Here is a 17,738-nt window from a genome sequence, read left to right on the forward strand (position 1 = left end):
ACACTGGGCATTTGGAGCATAGTACATAGCTGACAGAGGTTGCAAAACTATCTTATCTGACTGTATTAGATATATTGTCCCAAGTGAAGTCATCATTCTATTCCATTGTAGGAACAATATATCAGCTGCAATATTAAAAGCAAATATATAAATTAATAAAATAAAATATAATTTTGCTTAATTCTGACCTTATATATTTTAATAGCACTCTTTACAATATTACAGAACAGTAGTTATATGACAGTCAAGGCTCTGGTCCCATATGCAGATAAATCGCTGGTTTGCATTATAGTGGCATCATTATTGTGAATTAATGATCCTACTTGTCACACTATATTAAAATCACAAAGTGGTCACAATTCTCCAAAGTAATATTATATGTCACTGAACACAGACTAAACCCTTGTGTTCACAATGCAAAAATACAGAGATTGCAGTGTTGAAGTAAAGCTGTATACTCACTGAAGGCCATACCGTAGCACCATACAGATCTGTGGCTTCCACTATTTTTATCTCATGTCCAGCAAAGTCAAAACCTTCCCAGGCCACACTTTTAAGATAAGCTGGTATATATCGGCGTTTCAGGATGTCCGACACTATAATGTCATTCTTGTTATGACCGTCTGCAAGTAAATTAGGAACAAATACAATGCGTATAATAATTGTGTGCTTATGGACTTATATTTTTCTTTATATAAATGAAGCCTGTCTGCCCCATTCACTTCACACAACTTCCATATACAGTACTCAGAGTGAGTGATTCATTAAAGCTGCTCTTGCTGTATGCATAATGTTTATATGGGTTTTGTAAGATCCTTGCACATTTCTTGGTGATGTTTCATCTAACAGTTATCAAAGTGCACTTTTTCATTGATTGAGCTTTGTTTCTGCCTGTGGTCTGCAGATAGCACTCTCAGATAGGTCCCAAACTTCTCCAGTCAGGGACGAAAGTTGTTGTAAAACACTGTGCAGTACTGCACCAACATCCAAATGTTACGGCCTGGAATTGACTTACTTTGAATAAAGCATATATCTAGCATTAGGTCTACTCTGATTTTAATCTGCATTATGAAAATGTATTCTATAAATCTCTTATAACACAGTCCAAGAGGCACGCAGAATGATTTCCAATCAAGGAATGATGAGTACAACACGTTTTTATAGTCCCGCCCTAAGATGTCATCTCCTGTGTCCTGGTTCCAGCTATTAAAAGAGGTGCAGGTGAATGATATCATTATTCGTGTGCATGCCTGGAATTCAAGGGAAGAAAGGAGGAGGGACTGTAGCCACTTTTAGCAGAGGGATGTAGTACCAGAGTCAGGCATCCCCTCCTGACACTGTCACAGGATGTGGACAGGATCTGGTGGATTTTGATGAGTTGAATGAAATTTGCAAAGAAGATTAGAAGAATGGATGTTCTCCAGTAATTCTTTCAACTAAGTACAATATTGTTAGTTCCTTTTTCTTGAATTCCTCTGATCCTTCTACTACAAGGATTTGGAAGTTGAGGATTGATGTCAGGAAATGGGTTAAATCTACACTATGGTTCCCAAAGTAACACATGTAAAACTGGTTGAATTGGAAGAGACGTAGGCAACATCGACTTGTATGCAATTAAGTTTACCTACCTTACTGTTGTAAGTGTCAACAAAAATTTAAAACCAAACTTCTTAGAAGAACAAGATAAGTGCTTGAAACTAAGCATCTTATCTCTTTTTTAGTTTGCAATTTTTTATAACTGTTCTGGGATTTGATGATTATCCATTGGAGACTATTCCATATGGTTGTAATAGATATGGAAATTAAAATAAAACAAAACATATAGCTGAGGCGGACCACTCACAAGGAGCTCCAAACGCCAAATGTGTTAATCTCCGGTAAACTCACCTACTTAATAGCTTGGTAGCCAATCAGGCGCAGTCTCTCATGGATGAGACACTAATCCTGATTTGCTGTTTAGATATAAAGTAGTGTGACAAAGTCAATGGGAACATGATACTGAATGGCACGTATCCATATCCCAGGATGTCTCCCTTATATGTTTTTTAAACCCAGGGAAATTGCTCTATATAGAAAGCATCATTCAAAAGAGTGTGTTCGGCTTCAGGAAAAGCTGTTAAGGGTCCCTGATATTTTATATGGACAGACCAGGGTGGGCTCCATACATAAGGCCCAGTCCGGGTCTTCTGGTCCTCAGGCTCACAGCAGACTAATTAGGAGCGGCACCTGAGTGGTGTCTGTAAAAGGCTGCAGTTTTGTCTTAATCACTCTCTCAGACCTGGGCAGGAGGTTGGTTGTCTTCTGAGAGACTCATCTGTGGTGAGCAATAATATGCATTTGATTTGTGTGTGGGACATAAAGTCCTTTCCCCTTGAGAGAGGGTCTATATGAAATGTGTAATGAGTGCCAGACAGGCAAGGTTTTTATTTATTTGAATGTGCTAATAAAACTGTCTGAGGTCAGTTAAATAATGGACTTGTATAACTCTATTGCTGCTGTTTGCTGCCATCTACCCTGGGAGATGGTACCTATTTCCCTCACATGGTCACAGCAGATTAACTTATTTGGCAACAGGAGCACCTCAAGAGCATTCTGTCTCATATATGGTGATTTATTTTTTTTGTTACATTTACATATGACTTATTGCAGATCAAGAAAAGAAGAAGATTCCAGGTAAGTGTTTATGAGGGAAAGTACAGTCATGGCCAAAAGTTTTGAGAATGACACAAATGTTATTTTTCACAAAGTCTGCTGACTCAGTTTTTATGATGGCAATTTGCATATACTCCAGAAAGTCATGAAGAGTGATCAGATGAATTGCAATTCATTTCAAAGTCCCTCTTTGCCATGGCAATAAACTTTATCCAAAAAACAACATTTATACTGCATTTCAGCCCTGCCACAAAAGTACCAGCTGACCTCAGGTCAGTGATTGTCTTATTAATAAGGGTGAGAGTGTTGACGAAGACAAGACTTGAAATCACTCTGTCATGCTGATTGAGTTAGAATAACAGACTGGAAGCTTTAAAAGGAGGGTGAAATAATTGTTCTTCTGTTAACCATGGTTACCTGCAAGGAAACATTTGCAGTCATCATTGCTTTGCACAAAAAGGACTTCACAGCTAAGGATATTGCTGCTTGTAAAATTGCCCCTAAATCAACCATTTATCGGATCATCAAGAACTTCAAGGAGAGACGTTCAATAGTTGTGAAGAAGGCTTCAGGGCGGACAAGAACGTCCAGCAAGCGCCAGGACTGTCACCTAAAGCTGTGGGATTGGGGCACCGCCAGTGCAGAACTTGCTCAGGAATGACAGCAGGCAAGTGTGAGTGCATCTGCGTGCACAGTGGGGTGAAGACTTTTTTAGGATTGCCTGGTGTCAAGAAGGCCAGCAAAGTAGCCACTTCTCTCCATTAAAAACATCAGGGACAGACTGATATTCTGCAAGAGGTACAGGGATTGGACTGCTGAGGATTGGGGTAAAGTCATTTTCTCTGATGAATCCCCTTTCAGATTGTTTGGGGCATCTGGAAAAACGTTTGTCCGGAGAAGGAAAGGTGAGCGCTCCCATCAGTCCTGTGTCATGCCAACAGTAAAGCATCCTGAGACCATTCAGGTGTGGGGTTGCTTCTCAGCCAAGGGAGTGGGCTCAATCACAATTTTGCATAAGAACAAAGCCATGAATAAAGAATGGTAGCAAATAATCCCCAAGAGCAACTTCTCCCAACAATCCAAGAACAGTTTGGTGACGAACAATGCCTTTTCCAGCATGGTGGAGCACCTTGCCATAAGGTAAAAGTGATACCTAAGTGGCTTGGGGATCAAAACATTGAAATTTTGGGGCCATGGGGTCAGGAAATTCCCCAGACCTTAATCCCATTGAGAACTTGTGGTCAATCCTCAAGAGGTGGGTGGACAAACAAAAACCCACAAATTATGACAAACTCCAAGCTTTAATTAGGAAAGAATGGGCGGCCCTCACTCAGTTTGTGGCCCAAAAGTTGATTGACAGCATGCCAGGGCGAATTGCAAAGGTCTTCAAAAAGAAGGGTCAACACTGAAAATATTGACTCTCTGCATAAACTTAATGTAGTTGTCAATAAAAGCCTTTGACACTTATGAAATGCTTGTAATTTTACTTTAGGATACCATAGAAACATCTGACAAAAAGGTCTAAAAACACTGAAGCAGCAAACTTTGTGAAAACCAATACTAGTGTCATTCTCAAAACTTTTGGCCATGACTGTACAGTGAAAAACTTTATGGGGCCAAAATATTATATTTATTAAAGCAGCAATATAAATGGTTATTTTACATTAAGGGGCTGCTATTATTTTATAATTTATAGGAATAGGGTCACTATTGCTTTATTATTTATAGGCAGGGCCGCCGTCAGGGGGGTACAGGGGGTACTCCTGTACCGGGCCCGGGCTCACCAGGGGGCCCGGCGGCAGGGCCCCCTGTCTGGCCCGGGCCCTCACTGCCCACATTTCTTTTTTTAAAAAAACTTTTTAAACTTTTTTTTCTTTTCTTTTCGCGCGCTCCCCCGCGCGCACACCCGCCGCTGGTGCTCAGGGGGGAGCAGGGTAGTGGGAGAAAAAAAAAACCACAGATACTCACCTGTGATGACAGCGCCGGCGTCCCTCCTTCTTCCTCTCTGCACTATTTACACTGAGTGTCAGGCGTGACATCATCAAGTCACGCCTGACACTCAGTGAGGAACTGTGCAGTGAGGAACAAGACAGAAGAAAAGAGAAGAGCAGAGAGGGAAAAAAGCTAATACAAAGGTAAGTAAATGAAAAGAGAAAGTCACACCATGAGAAAAAAGTAGGAAAAGAGGCACAGACACCAGGAGGAAAAAGTAGGAAAAGAGGCACAGACACCAGGAGGAAAAAGTAGGAAAAGAGGCACAGACACCAGGAGGAAAAGTAGGAAAAGAGGCACAGACACCATGAGGAAAAAGTAGCAAAAGAGGCACAGACACCATGAGGAAAAAGTAGGAAAAGAGGCACAGACACCATGAGGAAAAAGTAGGGAAGAGAGGCACAGACACCATGAGGAAAAAGTAGGGAAGAGAGGCACAGACACCATGAGGAAAAAGTAGCAAAAGAGGCACAGACACCATGAGGAAAAAGTAGGAAAAGAGGCACAGACACAATGAGGAAAAAGTTGGGAAGAGAGACACAGACACCATGAGGAAAAAGTAGGAAAAGAGGCACAGTCACCATGAGGAAAAAGTAGGGAAGAGAGACACAGACACCATGAGGGAAAAGAGGCACAGACACCATGAGGAAAAAGTAGGGAAGAGAGGCACAGACACCATGAGGAAAAAGTAGGGAAGAGAGGCACAGACACCATGAGGAAAAAGTAGCAAAAGAGGCACAGACACCATGAGGAAAAAGTAGGAAAAGAGGCACAGACACCATGAGGAAAAAGTAGGAAAAGAGGCACAGACACCATGAGGAAAAAGTAGGGAAGAGAGGCACAGACACCATGAGGAAAAAGTAGGAAAAGAGGCACAGACACCATGAGGAAAAAGTAGGAAAAGAGGCACAGACACCATGAGGAAAAAGTAGGGAAGAGAGGCACAGTCACCATGAGGAAAAAGTAGGAAAAGAGGCACAGTCACCATGAGGAAAAAGTAGGAAAAGAGGCACAGTCACCATGAGGAAAAAGTAGGAAAAGAGGCACAGACACCATGAGGAAAAAGTAGGAAAAGAGGCATAGACACCAGGAGGAAAAGTAGGAAAAGAGGCACAGACACCATGAGGAAAAAGTAGCAAAAGAGGCACAGACACCATGAGGAAAAAGTAGGGAAGAGAGGCACAGACACCATGAGGAAAAAGTAGGGAAGAGAGGCACAGACACCATGAGGAAAAAGTAGCAAAAGAGGCACAGACACCATGAGGAAAAAGTAGGAAAAGAGGCACAGACACCATGAGGAAAAAGTAGGAAAAGAGGCACAGACACCATGAGGAAAAAGTAGGGAAGAGAGGCACAGACACCATGAGGAAAAAGTAGGAAAAGAGGCACAGACACCATGAGGAAAAAGTAGGAAAAGAGGCACAGACACCATGAGGAAAAAGTAGGGAAGAGAGGCACAGTCACCATGAGGAAAAAGTAGGAAAAGAGGCACAGTCACCATGAGGAAAAAGTAGGAAAAGAGGCACAGACACCATGAGGAAAAAGTAGGAAAAGAGGCACAGTCACCATGAGGAAAAAGTAGGAAAAGAGGCACAGTCACCATGAGGAAAAAGTAGGAAAAGAGGCACAGACACCATGAGGAAAAAGTAGGAAAAGAGGCATAGACACCATGAGGAAAAAGTAGGGAAGAGAGGCACAGACACCATGAGGAAAAAGTAGGAAAAGAGGCACAGACACCATGAGGAAAAAGTAGGGAAGAGAGGCACAGTATGAAGAAAAAGGGGGGGGAGGAGAAAGTCACGGAGTGATGGAGAGGGGGTGTAGACTGGCACAGTGTGATAATGGGGAGCCAGGTGAAGGGGGAAAAGCAGCATGGAGGGCGCAGTGTGATCATAAGGGGACAAAACATGGTGATGAAGGGGCACAGTAATGTGTGTGTGATGGTACAGGGGGCTTGTGGCAATGTAGTGTGAGGTAGGTGGTGGCTAATTAATGGGTGCAAGTTTGTTTGTGGGGTAATGGTTGGGCAATTTTATAGTGCAGACTATTATTTTAAGATGGGGTGGTTTAGGGGCTACTGAATGTGGGGGAGAATGAGGTCACTATTAAATGTGACTATGAATTATTTAATGTCAGTGATAAGTATATTTCTGAAATGTAAATACTATTAATTTATTGCTGGGGCTATTTGTAGGGAGGTAAATAGGTTTATTTATTTTAATGTGAATACTGTTATTTTAATGTTGGGGTTGGAGGAAGGCCTAATTGTTAATCGTAGGTGCTATTGATTTAACGCCGGGGCTGGCTGTCATTTTCTAAATGTACCCATTTTTTTTTTTACAAATAGGGCCCCCAACATTCCAGAATCCAGAAAAGCTGCAACTAAAGACACCTGCAGCCACAGGTGGGGAAAGTGAGAAGAACAGGTAGGACAGTCTGTGAAATGTTGTGATTCTAGTAGGGACAATACCAATATTTGGTGAGTGTGTGTGTGTATATATATATAGTGGCCCCCTTAACTTACCTGAACCTAACTCATTAAGTTCAGTGATTTATTTTTTTCATTGCCATGGGCCCCCTTTTCCCCTGGGCCCCCGGGCACCTGCCCATTGTGCGCAGTTGGAAAGATGGCCCTGGTTCATAGGGGGGGTGGGAGGTGATCGTCGGGGGGGCCCTGCCTGCTTCATTTGTACTGGGCCCCTGTTTATAGGAACGTAGGCACTATTAATGTATTTATAGCAATGGGGGCACTATTAATGTATTATTTATAGCAATGGGAGCCCCATTATTTTATTACACATAGGAATGGGGACACTAATATTTTACTACATATAGGAATGGGGGCACTATTTGTTTATTACATATAGAAATGGGGACACTATTATTTTATTAGATAGGAATAGGGGCAATATTATTTAATTTGATATAGAAATGGGGTAAAATATTTATTAAAGTTTTTACTGGTCAATTACTTGTAGTTCACACTTATGGCAATACAAGTGTCTAAACGCACTGGTGTCCATGTGCAAGTATGCAAGAACATTTACTGCTGACACCTGTAATGGCACAAGTGCATGCACTACATTTTCACATGATATCCTTGGAATCCACCAGCCATGGGTGCCAGGAGGGACCTAGTGGTAGTCAGCATTGAGCCAGTCCTCACTAGGTATGGGGCCTGATCATTTGTTCGGGCCTGATCCACGGGCTGTTAGAGAATAGGAGGGGTGTTTTATGTTCTGATGGCAAGATAGCTCAACAACAGTTTGATCTGTCTTACCTATTACAACCAGGCCTAAAAAACTGCCTCTTTTCTGACAGTTTGCTAAAACACACTCTCATAAATTGCATTGTGTGCACATCTGTCATTTGAAAAAAAAATAAGGATGGGGTTAGAAAAGCTATTTATGTGCACTTTGGCCTTTGGTAAATCTGATGGTTCCCAAACTGTACATAAACTGCCTAGAGATTTGCTGTTTTACAAAACTGCACTTTAGTAAATGTAGCCCTTGGTGTGTTTTGGTGGCTGTGGAAGAGAAAGGTAGACAAAAAACAGGCGAAGATATTTAACTCACAGTACAATAATTAGATTGGCACTGTAACTGTCCAGACATCCAGTTAATGAGTTTTATGCTTTAAGCATTGGGAGACCCTAAATGATGCAAAATAAAGGAGATGCCACAACAACAAATAGAAAATATTATGGGTGTTTTTTGTAGATAGTAAAATGTAAAGGAATTGCCTGGATCCAAATTAATTGCTGAAGCATCTACCAACTTTAAGAGCACAGAAGAGTCCATATGTTTTTTAAGCATTTATCGGGAAAAGGTATCATTGGAAAACAAAGGCTTACTCGAGAATCTTGGATAGTCAGTTTTTCAGGACATCCTTTTTCACACTGAAACAAGAGTGCACCACTGGACTTAAGGGCATGACAGTTGCAGGGCCATCTTTTCTATTGGGCACGATGGGCAGCTGCCCGGGGGCCCCATGGGCAAGGGGGCCCCATAGGCAGGGCTCTTAATGAGAATAAATAATCCTGCAAAAGAAAGAAATCTGCAAAAAAACCCTACAAGGGTCACTGAGCAAGTACATCTATCTATCTCTATCTCTATATATCTTTATCTGTATCTGTATACATCTATATATCTATATTTAGGGGCCCCTGTGCACTGCTTTGCCCGGGGGCCCATAATGTTGTTAAGATGGCCCTGGACAGTTGAAAAAATATTTTTACCCCATGAAGTATGGCATTTAGGGCAACAATGAGAATAAAGAGTAGCCTCTGCTGTAGCTGTATCACTCTATTTGACTGACATAGCCATCTACAAAAAGCAAAGGTTTTGCAGAAAAGCACTGACCGCTTCTATTAAATGTTATGCCTACGCCAGAGAGTCATCTTTTAAGAAAGAGATAATTACTCCCATTTTTACCTACTCTGTTACATAAGTTCTGGGCTGTAAGGTGAACAGCAAGCGGCATTTGTACTCGAACAGACATAGCCATATGATTCCTTTTACAATTGGCAGAAAGTGGGATCTTTAATTCTAGAACTGCAAAAACTGGAGGTGATGCAGACTCTGATAGGCCACTGGGAAAAGCAACTACGGAAGCTGCAGCTTGGAGGGTCTGGACTTCATCCTGAAGTAAGACGTAACATTTTTGCAAGACTATGTCAGTCCAGTGATTTGCTGGGAAAGTGTGGATAAAACCTTAGCTAACTCTGTGGCTTCCATAGTTGCAACTTAAAAAATTCTGTAAGGGTAAATGAACCTCAAAGCCAGAAGAAGAGTTGTGCCAGACCTTCGCCTCTCACTAATATTAAAAAATAGGGTCTAGTGCAGTGCACCTGGCAGGAGTGCCTGTAAAGACAAGTACAGAGGAGTGAACATAAGAATGTGTAGGCATATCTGATCTGACGGAAAAAGTTCATATGTCGATAGACAAATCCAAGGCTGGGGGCAGGTGGTAATCTAGAGAAAAGTCGAATACATAGTCTAACTTCAGCAACAGTAATTAAGGTAGCGAAAGTAACTTTCAGGTAGCCAGGAGACACTCATGGGAAAAAAATTAAACAAGGACTGAGTTAAACAGGATGAGTATGTTTCCTGGACACCACCTAACTACAGGGAGTAAATGTAGCAAGCTGAGAGTTTTCTGGCAGGTTTGAAAAACCAATGAGATTCTAGCTATCATTTATTTAGTACAGTCTACAGAATGATAGCTAGAATCTGATTGGTTGCTATAGGCAACATCTCCACTTTTCAAACCCGCTGAAAAACTCTCAGCTTGATAATTTTACCCCCAGCTGTTAAAAGAGATGCAGGTGAATGATATATTTTTGAGTGCAAATCTGGAAAACATGTGAGTTGAGCAGAGCTTGCAGTTGCTGTAGCAGAAATATGTGGCACCCGCAGCAGGCTTCATTCGGGATCAGACTGAGTTTTGTAAGTTTGATAAACACATTCTGATTGCTAGTTAAAACAATAAAGAGATTATTGTGGCAGTATACATGGGGCATTGTGTAAGAACACCTGAAAAAGAGATAGCTATTCCCTAAAAATATTGTGAAAATTAAATTTTATGATGCACAGTACTGTAATTCTCTCTCACTTTCTCTCTGTCTGAGGTGGACTAAAATCTTTCTTAAAAAAAAAAAAATCAGATAGTAATTATACTTAAGAAGGTAGTTCTTTAAACAACTAGTGATTATACCACCAAATTACTTTTGCATAATCCAACATTCTATGAGAATATTGGTATCTACAGCAGGTTCATTAATGTGGTATGTTCTTTTGACTTATGGGAGTAGGCTCTCTGAACAGTGCTGCGGAATTAGTGGCACTATATAAATAAATAAATGATGATGATGATGATGATGATGATCTGAGTGGTCCCTGGAACATGGGTTAATATGCAGTTGTGGATTAAAACCACCATTGGCCCGCGTCATAGGTCCCTACTCCATATTTGTTCATGCCTGATGACCCACAGACTCACTCATAATTCTTTAATATCACCTGCAGAACACATTATATATTCAATGCGACACGCAGCAAGAATTTGTGCAATAAACAGTAAAAGCATTCCTCTAATCATATTTTGAATATATTGCAAGGCACTCACTTTAAATGCACATTATATTTTGGGAATGTAATATTTATACTTTTATTTATACTTTTTGCACTCATCACATATTTTAACTAGCTGCACAAAACACATAATAAATTCAAAATGATAAAGGGCTCGATTCATTAAGGCACGCAACACGAACATATTGTACATTGTTTTTAAAAACGCATATAATTCGATCATACGCACGTCCATATTCAACTACAAGCGGATCTGAAGAAACGTCTCTTGTTGAATACAGGTGTAGATACGCTCTGCCCAAGGGTGGATTGGTCATAGGCCATCTCGGTAATTTTCTTGGTAGGCCAGTGGCCTAATGAGGCCGTCCGTAGGCTGCTTGTTGTATTTTTATTTTTTCATTACATTTCTTTTTATCACTTGGCATCCAACACAGGGCCAGCCTAAAAATCAGGGTCAGCCCAACACAGTGATGGATCAGGAAGAGAGGTGGCACCGGGGGGGCAGGTGCCCCAGGCCTCATGTTTCGGGGGCCCCTGGACCAGGGGTGCCAGCGGGCGAGCAGCATGGTGGTTGGTGGCTGGTCCCTTCCCTGGGACCAGTCACCTTCTTCTTGTGGCCACAGATCTTATCCACCTCCCCATGCGTGGCCTCGTCCTATCCCACAATAAACATAGGTCCCATGGGACAGGCACCGTGTGACAAGTGTTGTCCCATGTGTGCAGTGCAGGAAGCGTGGCTGGAACAAGGTAAGTATGTTGTGTGTTCTGTGTGTGTGTGTTATAGTAATGCTTGTGTGGGCAAGGGATCTTGTGGCAATGTAATGAGGGTGAAGACAGGGAGCTTGCCATAAGTGAAATGAGGGTGAGGACAGGGGGGCTTGTTATAAGTGAAATGGGGATGAGGGCATGGGGGTTGTTATAAATGAAATGGTGGTGAGGGTAGGGGGGCTTGTAATAAGTGAAATGGGGGTGAGGACACAGGGCTTGTTATAAGTGAAATGGGGGTGAGGGCAGTGGAGGCTTGTTATAATTGAAATTGAGGTGAGGGCAGGGGAAGCTTGTTATAAATGAAATTGAGATAAGGGCAGATGGGGCTTGTTATAAGTGAAATGCGGTGAGGGCACGGGGGAGCTTGTTATAAGTAAAATGGGGGGTGAGGGCAGGGGGACATGTGGTAATATAATGTGGGTGTGAGGTAGGTGGTGGCTAATGGGTGCTGTTTTATTTCTGGGGTGATGGTGGGGCAATTTCATAGTGGGGTCTAATAATTTAAGATGAGGTGGCGGGACTATTAATTGATTATGGGTCTGAGTTTGGGCAGGAAAGCTATTTATTAAATGGGAATGGGAATTTTTTAATGCCAGGGATGGTTATGGGAAATGGTTATATTTCCTAAACTTAATTGCACACACATACTCAGGTACATACATTGGGCGCACACACTCACGCATACAGACAAAGTGGGCGCACACACTCACACTGGGACAGACACAGTGGGTGTACACACTCACACTGTGACAGGCACAGAATAAAAATTATTGTCATCTGTTAATATACTGTAGTCATTAATGAAAAAACATTAAAAAAGTGTTTTGGTTTTTTTTAATTCGCCCCCCTCCACCTTCATGAAATACATTTATAAGGAAGTTATTAATACCTACTGTACATAAAATACATTTTTACAGTTGCCCTTGATTGCAAACACGTTTCAGCATGCATTAGCGACTGTCATCACTATCACTCTGCATTTTTAAACCTTTCATTCTGTAATAAAAGTTTCATATGTCTCTGACTATTGAATCTAAATTACTGAAAACCTTGAACTTGTGGAGATATTCCAAACTGTTGCCACATGATTTTCAAAGATATTTATTGGACAATAATTTACTGGAAATTCATAATCAAGCCATGTGACAAGTCATTGTTTACTACCACAGGGCTGCTCCATGCTGCACATATGTACCCCCATAATCTAAAAAATGAATGCAGTACTTCATTATTCTCAAAATGAAACAAAGTCATATACTGTATAATACCAGCTAAAGCAAGAAATGTTGGTTACCTTGTTCATCTGCCATTGTGACAGTTCCGGAGATAGTGTTAAGTAATTAGTTGACACTGTTCTGTAAGAGAGTTAAAAGTTGAGTATGAGAGGTGGAGAATAAAGAGTAATATGGTTTATTTTTATACAGATATGTGGAAAACAAAATATATTCATTTAAAGTAGAATCTACCATATCAGCACCAGAATCTGTAGCAAACTTAGGGTATATAAATAATGAAAGTAAATGTTTCTGTCTGTGAGGAAGGGCTGCTGTGTTTCTGTAGTAGAGTTGGTGACAACATTGCAAAAGTTTGGAGAGTATAGTGATTTAGGCCTCCTTCAAGCTTGAGCACATCATAGCCTGTCTTTAAGGGGAGTCTATGGTTTACCTGAAGACTCCCCTTCACATACCAGCAACTTGACGCTTGGTGATAGGGGTAAAAGCTACTTTTACATCCCTTATCCAAGATCATTTCCAACCACTGTCAAAAAATCTTTAGCCATGAGTACTTCCTGCTTAACTCTATTTTCACAGTAACTGTGATTCTACAACCCTACAATAGAACAGAAGTGTCTATATTGTGGCTTATTATGGTAGTTGAGGCCCCAGAGTCTGTAAGGCCTTTTCCCCACAGAGGTTCCACTTGAACAGACTGCAGGTAACACTACATATTTTGTGGTGGTCGCTTTCTCTTAGCAACTCTCCCCACTAGGTCTCTCGCAGTCGGGTTTTAGACTATTGCTCCTTTTTTGAAGACAAGAAGTTAACTTTCATAAGATTCCAGCAGGATCTGGATTCTACAGCTATAAAAAAAAGCTGATTACCACAGACTTTTCTTGCCAGAATATAGAGCTCAGTTTATATTCCAGCATCTTGCTCCAGACTGACTTGACCATGGACTTGACCCAGCATGCTTACTCAAAATTGTCCCTCTCTCCTATCCTTTGACCCAGATGGCCTAACTTACCTCAGTGACTCCTGTCTGAGACACTAAGGGCAATTTAATAGCAGCCAAGTAACCTATCAGTATGTTTTTGGAGTGTGGGAGGAAACCTGAGCACCTGGAGGAAACCCACGCAAACACAGGGAGAACATACAAACTCCACACAGATAAGGCCATGGTCTGGAATTGAACTCATGAACCCAGTGCTGTGAAGCAGAAGTGCTAACCACTACGCCACCGTGCTGCACATATGTACTTGTATTTTCTGGCAGCATACCTGATACAAAGGGACTGTTTAAAGTTACCACAATATTGCAGAGTTGATCACTGTGAGAACCTTCTTACTTACAGTATCTGCTTAAACAGACACAGCCTTGCACAGCTGGTCTAAATAAGTGCTTATATTACCCTACACTCACTTCCTTTTCAAACTCCTTTTCAGACTACTTGGAGTGGGAATAACCACTCTTTGTTCACCTCCATTGGTCAGGCAATCCATGCACCCTGACTCACTTTGGTAGTGTTGTTAGTATGGTGAACTTCAGCTGTTGGACTCTTCATCCTCATGTACTGTATCTGATTTTACCATAGCCACAGCACTTTCTCCCTAGTTGGGGTTCCGCTGGTCTCTAATAACTGCCAAGGACAGGATGGTTAGGAACACCCAAGTGTGTGGATACTTGCCTGGGGATGGTGAGCAGGAGAGGAGTGTTTCCCTGCTCATACATTTGCTTGAGGCTGCTGCTGCTGTACTAGCAGCCAGTGTGGGACATACACATTGGTCTGTTAACCTGACAGTTTCTCCCATTGCAGAAGACTCCTGGTCCAGCATTTTCTCAATTCTGGTGCACACAGTTGGTGGCACTGTTCTGTTACTACAAAATAATCTACATAGTCCTCTAGGGTCACTCTAAGGTAGTCCGCCATTGCACATCCCTGCAATGTGGAGACCAATGGATATATTTACTAAACTGCACGTTTGAAAAAGTGGAGATGCTGCCTAGCAACCAATCTGTTACTAGTTGTTATTTTGTAGAATGCACTAAATAAATAAAAGTTTGATTCCTGGTCTCCGCAGACCTATCGTACCTACAGTATATTATCTACTATCTATTCTTGTAACTCCTCTTGCTCCTACCTTTTGCAGTAGGTCTCACCATGTACTCCGTAAGAGGGCCCGCGACCTGCAGAGCAGAGGCCGCAAAGACCAAACCTCCTTGCGGGGGTTCCTGGCGAAGACCATCTGCTTTATTAGATTCCGTGCCTCTGCAAGTAGTAGCGCCAAACTTGTCGGACCAAAGATCTGATCATCCTAGGAACCATGATACTCTAGTTCTAGCACTAGGGTGGACCCACTGCTGTAGAAGGTGTTGGGCTGTTCTTAACAGGTTCAGCTCTGGATACTGCTTGGGCACAGTCACTGCAAGCCTCTTTCTTTCTGAGGCCCCTCTACCACTGTCAGGTTCTTCCCATCTTCACAAACATCACTGAAGGAAGGGTTTCTGTCACTCACCGGACTGTGAGTGCTTCTTCCCGGACATTTAGGAACCGTGGCCGTCCTCCATCCTGAGGGACTGCGCATGCGCAGCCCTTTCCATACCTCCAGTGTATGTTCCTTTAACTAAATTGGCAGATCAGGCAACCTCCCTATATTAAGCACCTGTGGTCAACACCACGTTGCCTGATCTTGGAGTCTCATTCCCCATGAGTCTCTGAAGGTGTTCCTGTGTTTCCTCGTTTATTCAGCCCAGCTGATTCCTGTGGTTTCCAAACCACTTCTACCTCTGTGGTTTCCAAACCACTTCTACTACTGTGGTTCCCATTCCACTTCTACCGTCTACTGTATCATCGTGACTGTGAGCTGATTCCTATCCGCTGCCTCCGTGCACTACAGTCTTCTAATCACTTCAACTCTACCATGTATCATTGGGACTGTTAGTTGATGCCTATCCGCTGCCTCCGTGCACTACAGTCTTTCATTCACATCCACTCACCTGTTCATGATTGTGACTGCCAGCTGATTCCTATCCGCTGCCTCCGTGCACTACAGGCTTCAACCTGCAACTCGTCTGTGTTTCATCATCGTGACTGTTTGGCTGATTCCTATCCGCTGCCTCCGTGCACTACAGTCTTCAACCTGCAACTAGTCTGTGTTTCATCATCGTGACTGCTAGCTGATTCCTATCCGCTGTCTCCGTGCACTACAGTCTTCAACCTGCAACTCGTCTGTGTTTCATCATCGTGACTGCTAGCTGATTCCTATCCGCTGCCTCCGTGCACTACAGTCTTCAACCTGCAACCCGTCTGTGTTTCATCGTGACTGTTTGGCTGATTCCTATCCGCTGCCCCTGTGCGCTTCAGTCTTCAGCCCTTGTCAACTCTCCCGTGTTTCCTTGAGTCTGCTGCCACTATTGCTACCCGCTACTCTCCGTGATCAACTGTTCCAGTTCAACTCTGCTCCGGTGTCCCATCGTTACTGCACCTACTGGTTGCTATTGGCTACCTCCGTGTTCCCGCAGAGACCCGCTGCTGTTACTTCTCAGCGCTACTCATCCATCTACTACTGATCCGCTCTCCACGCCTTCCTGTGTTCCCTGTTGGTCTACCTACTTGTGCGCTGCACCTGCTAGACCACCGCTTCACCCATCCAGGGACTTTGGATCCTGCCGGCCTCCTGCCCTTCAGGTATCTCTGCACTCCTGTCTGACTGCCTTCTCCTGAACCACGGTATGCATACTTCCCATTGACTGTGCTGTGTATTGCATACCTTGCTGGACTGTGTTAGTTCTCCTCTGGAGTGTACTATCCGCTGAGTCTATTGCCATCATTGACTGTGTTATCTCATGCTGGATTACTTCAAGAGACTTTCTACATTGGCAGTGTTGTTCAGTCATTTATACATTTATATTGTGCATATTACTGTGGATCAAAGTCAAGGTGCCCGTGTATATATTGTGTTGCAGTCTCTCCCCGTGCACCTCCTCACATATATATTCAGTGGTACAACTTGCTAGTAGCAGACCACTGACTCCTGTTTACAGTTTCACCCGTTCCAGTATCCTCTCACATAGCAGTGGTACAACTTGCTAACGCAGACCACTGACTCCCCGGATACCTCCACTTGGATTCCATTCCTTCACTCAGACAGCGGTACAACTTGCTATCCGCAGACCGCTGACTCTCATCACCTCCTCGTTTCTGTTGGACATTCCTCCTCACTATAGCAGTGGTACAACTTGCTACCGCAGACCACTGACTACCTTCACGTGTCCTTTGTCCATACAGTTCCTCGTGTATTACTACTTCCATATTGCCAGTGCTGCTAGTCATAGACTTTCCTGAGCATCTCATCATCTGCTATTTCCTGTTCCGTGATCACCCCGCTACCAGAGTACCATTTTACCACCTATACTGCTCTGGTAAGCCTACCACCTGGTGATCCCTGGGTAAAGACTCCTAGTGCCCGTGACAGTAAGATCAGGCCATGACAGACCCAGATACGGAACCTACCGCTAAAGAGATGCTGCAGCATCTGGTCAGCCGTGTGGAGCAACAGGATGCTCGCCAACAGCTGTTACTTCAATGTTACCAATCTTTAACCTCCCAAGGAACATCTGGACAGACCGTTACAGCTAATATTGAAGCTCCTGTGCTTTCCTCCGTTTCCCCAGTGCCATCCCAGGTGTCTACAGTTCCTACGCTACACCTGCCTACTCCGTCAAAATATGACGGGGACCCCAAAACTTGTAGAGGTTTCCTTAACTAATGTTCAGTCCATTTTGAACTTCAACCTCAAAATTTTTCTACCCATCGTTCCAGAGTGGCCTATCTTATCTCATTGTTTTCTGGACAAGCCCTGGCTTGGGCCTCCCCTCTGTGGGAGAGAAACGATCCAATTCTACAAGATAGTGCCAAATTCATTTCCACGTTCCGAAGTGTGTTCGATGAACCAGGTCGTGTGACCTCCGCTGCTTCCAGCATTCTTCGTTTGCGACAAGGCTCCCATACAGTAGG

The 17,738-nt window shown here is 42.9% G+C and overlaps 1 protein-coding gene across 1 annotated transcript in view; it reads right to left on the minus strand.

The window, feature by feature from the left end:
• The window catches only part of LOC142141463 (protein-lysine methyltransferase METTL21E-like), a 37,122-nt gene that overhangs the window by 8,883 nt on the left and 10,501 nt on the right, over nucleotides 1–17,738 (minus strand). The window contains exons 2-3 of the mRNA XM_075199973.1: nucleotides 12,799–12,859; nucleotides 463–623 (exon numbers count right to left, since the gene is read on the minus strand). Of these exons, the coding sequence (XP_075056074.1) occupies nucleotides 463–623; nucleotides 12,799–12,814 (177 nt within the window). The 5' untranslated portion in view covers nucleotides 12,815–12,859. The remainder of the gene's footprint in view (nucleotides 1–462; nucleotides 624–12,798; nucleotides 12,860–17,738) is intronic.

The sequence above is a fragment of the Mixophyes fleayi genome, chromosome 2 (genome assembly GCF_038048845.1).
Source record: "Mixophyes fleayi isolate aMixFle1 chromosome 2, aMixFle1.hap1, whole genome shotgun sequence".
In the NCBI taxonomy this organism is placed as follows: Eukaryota; Metazoa; Chordata; class Amphibia; order Anura; family Limnodynastidae; genus Mixophyes; species Mixophyes fleayi.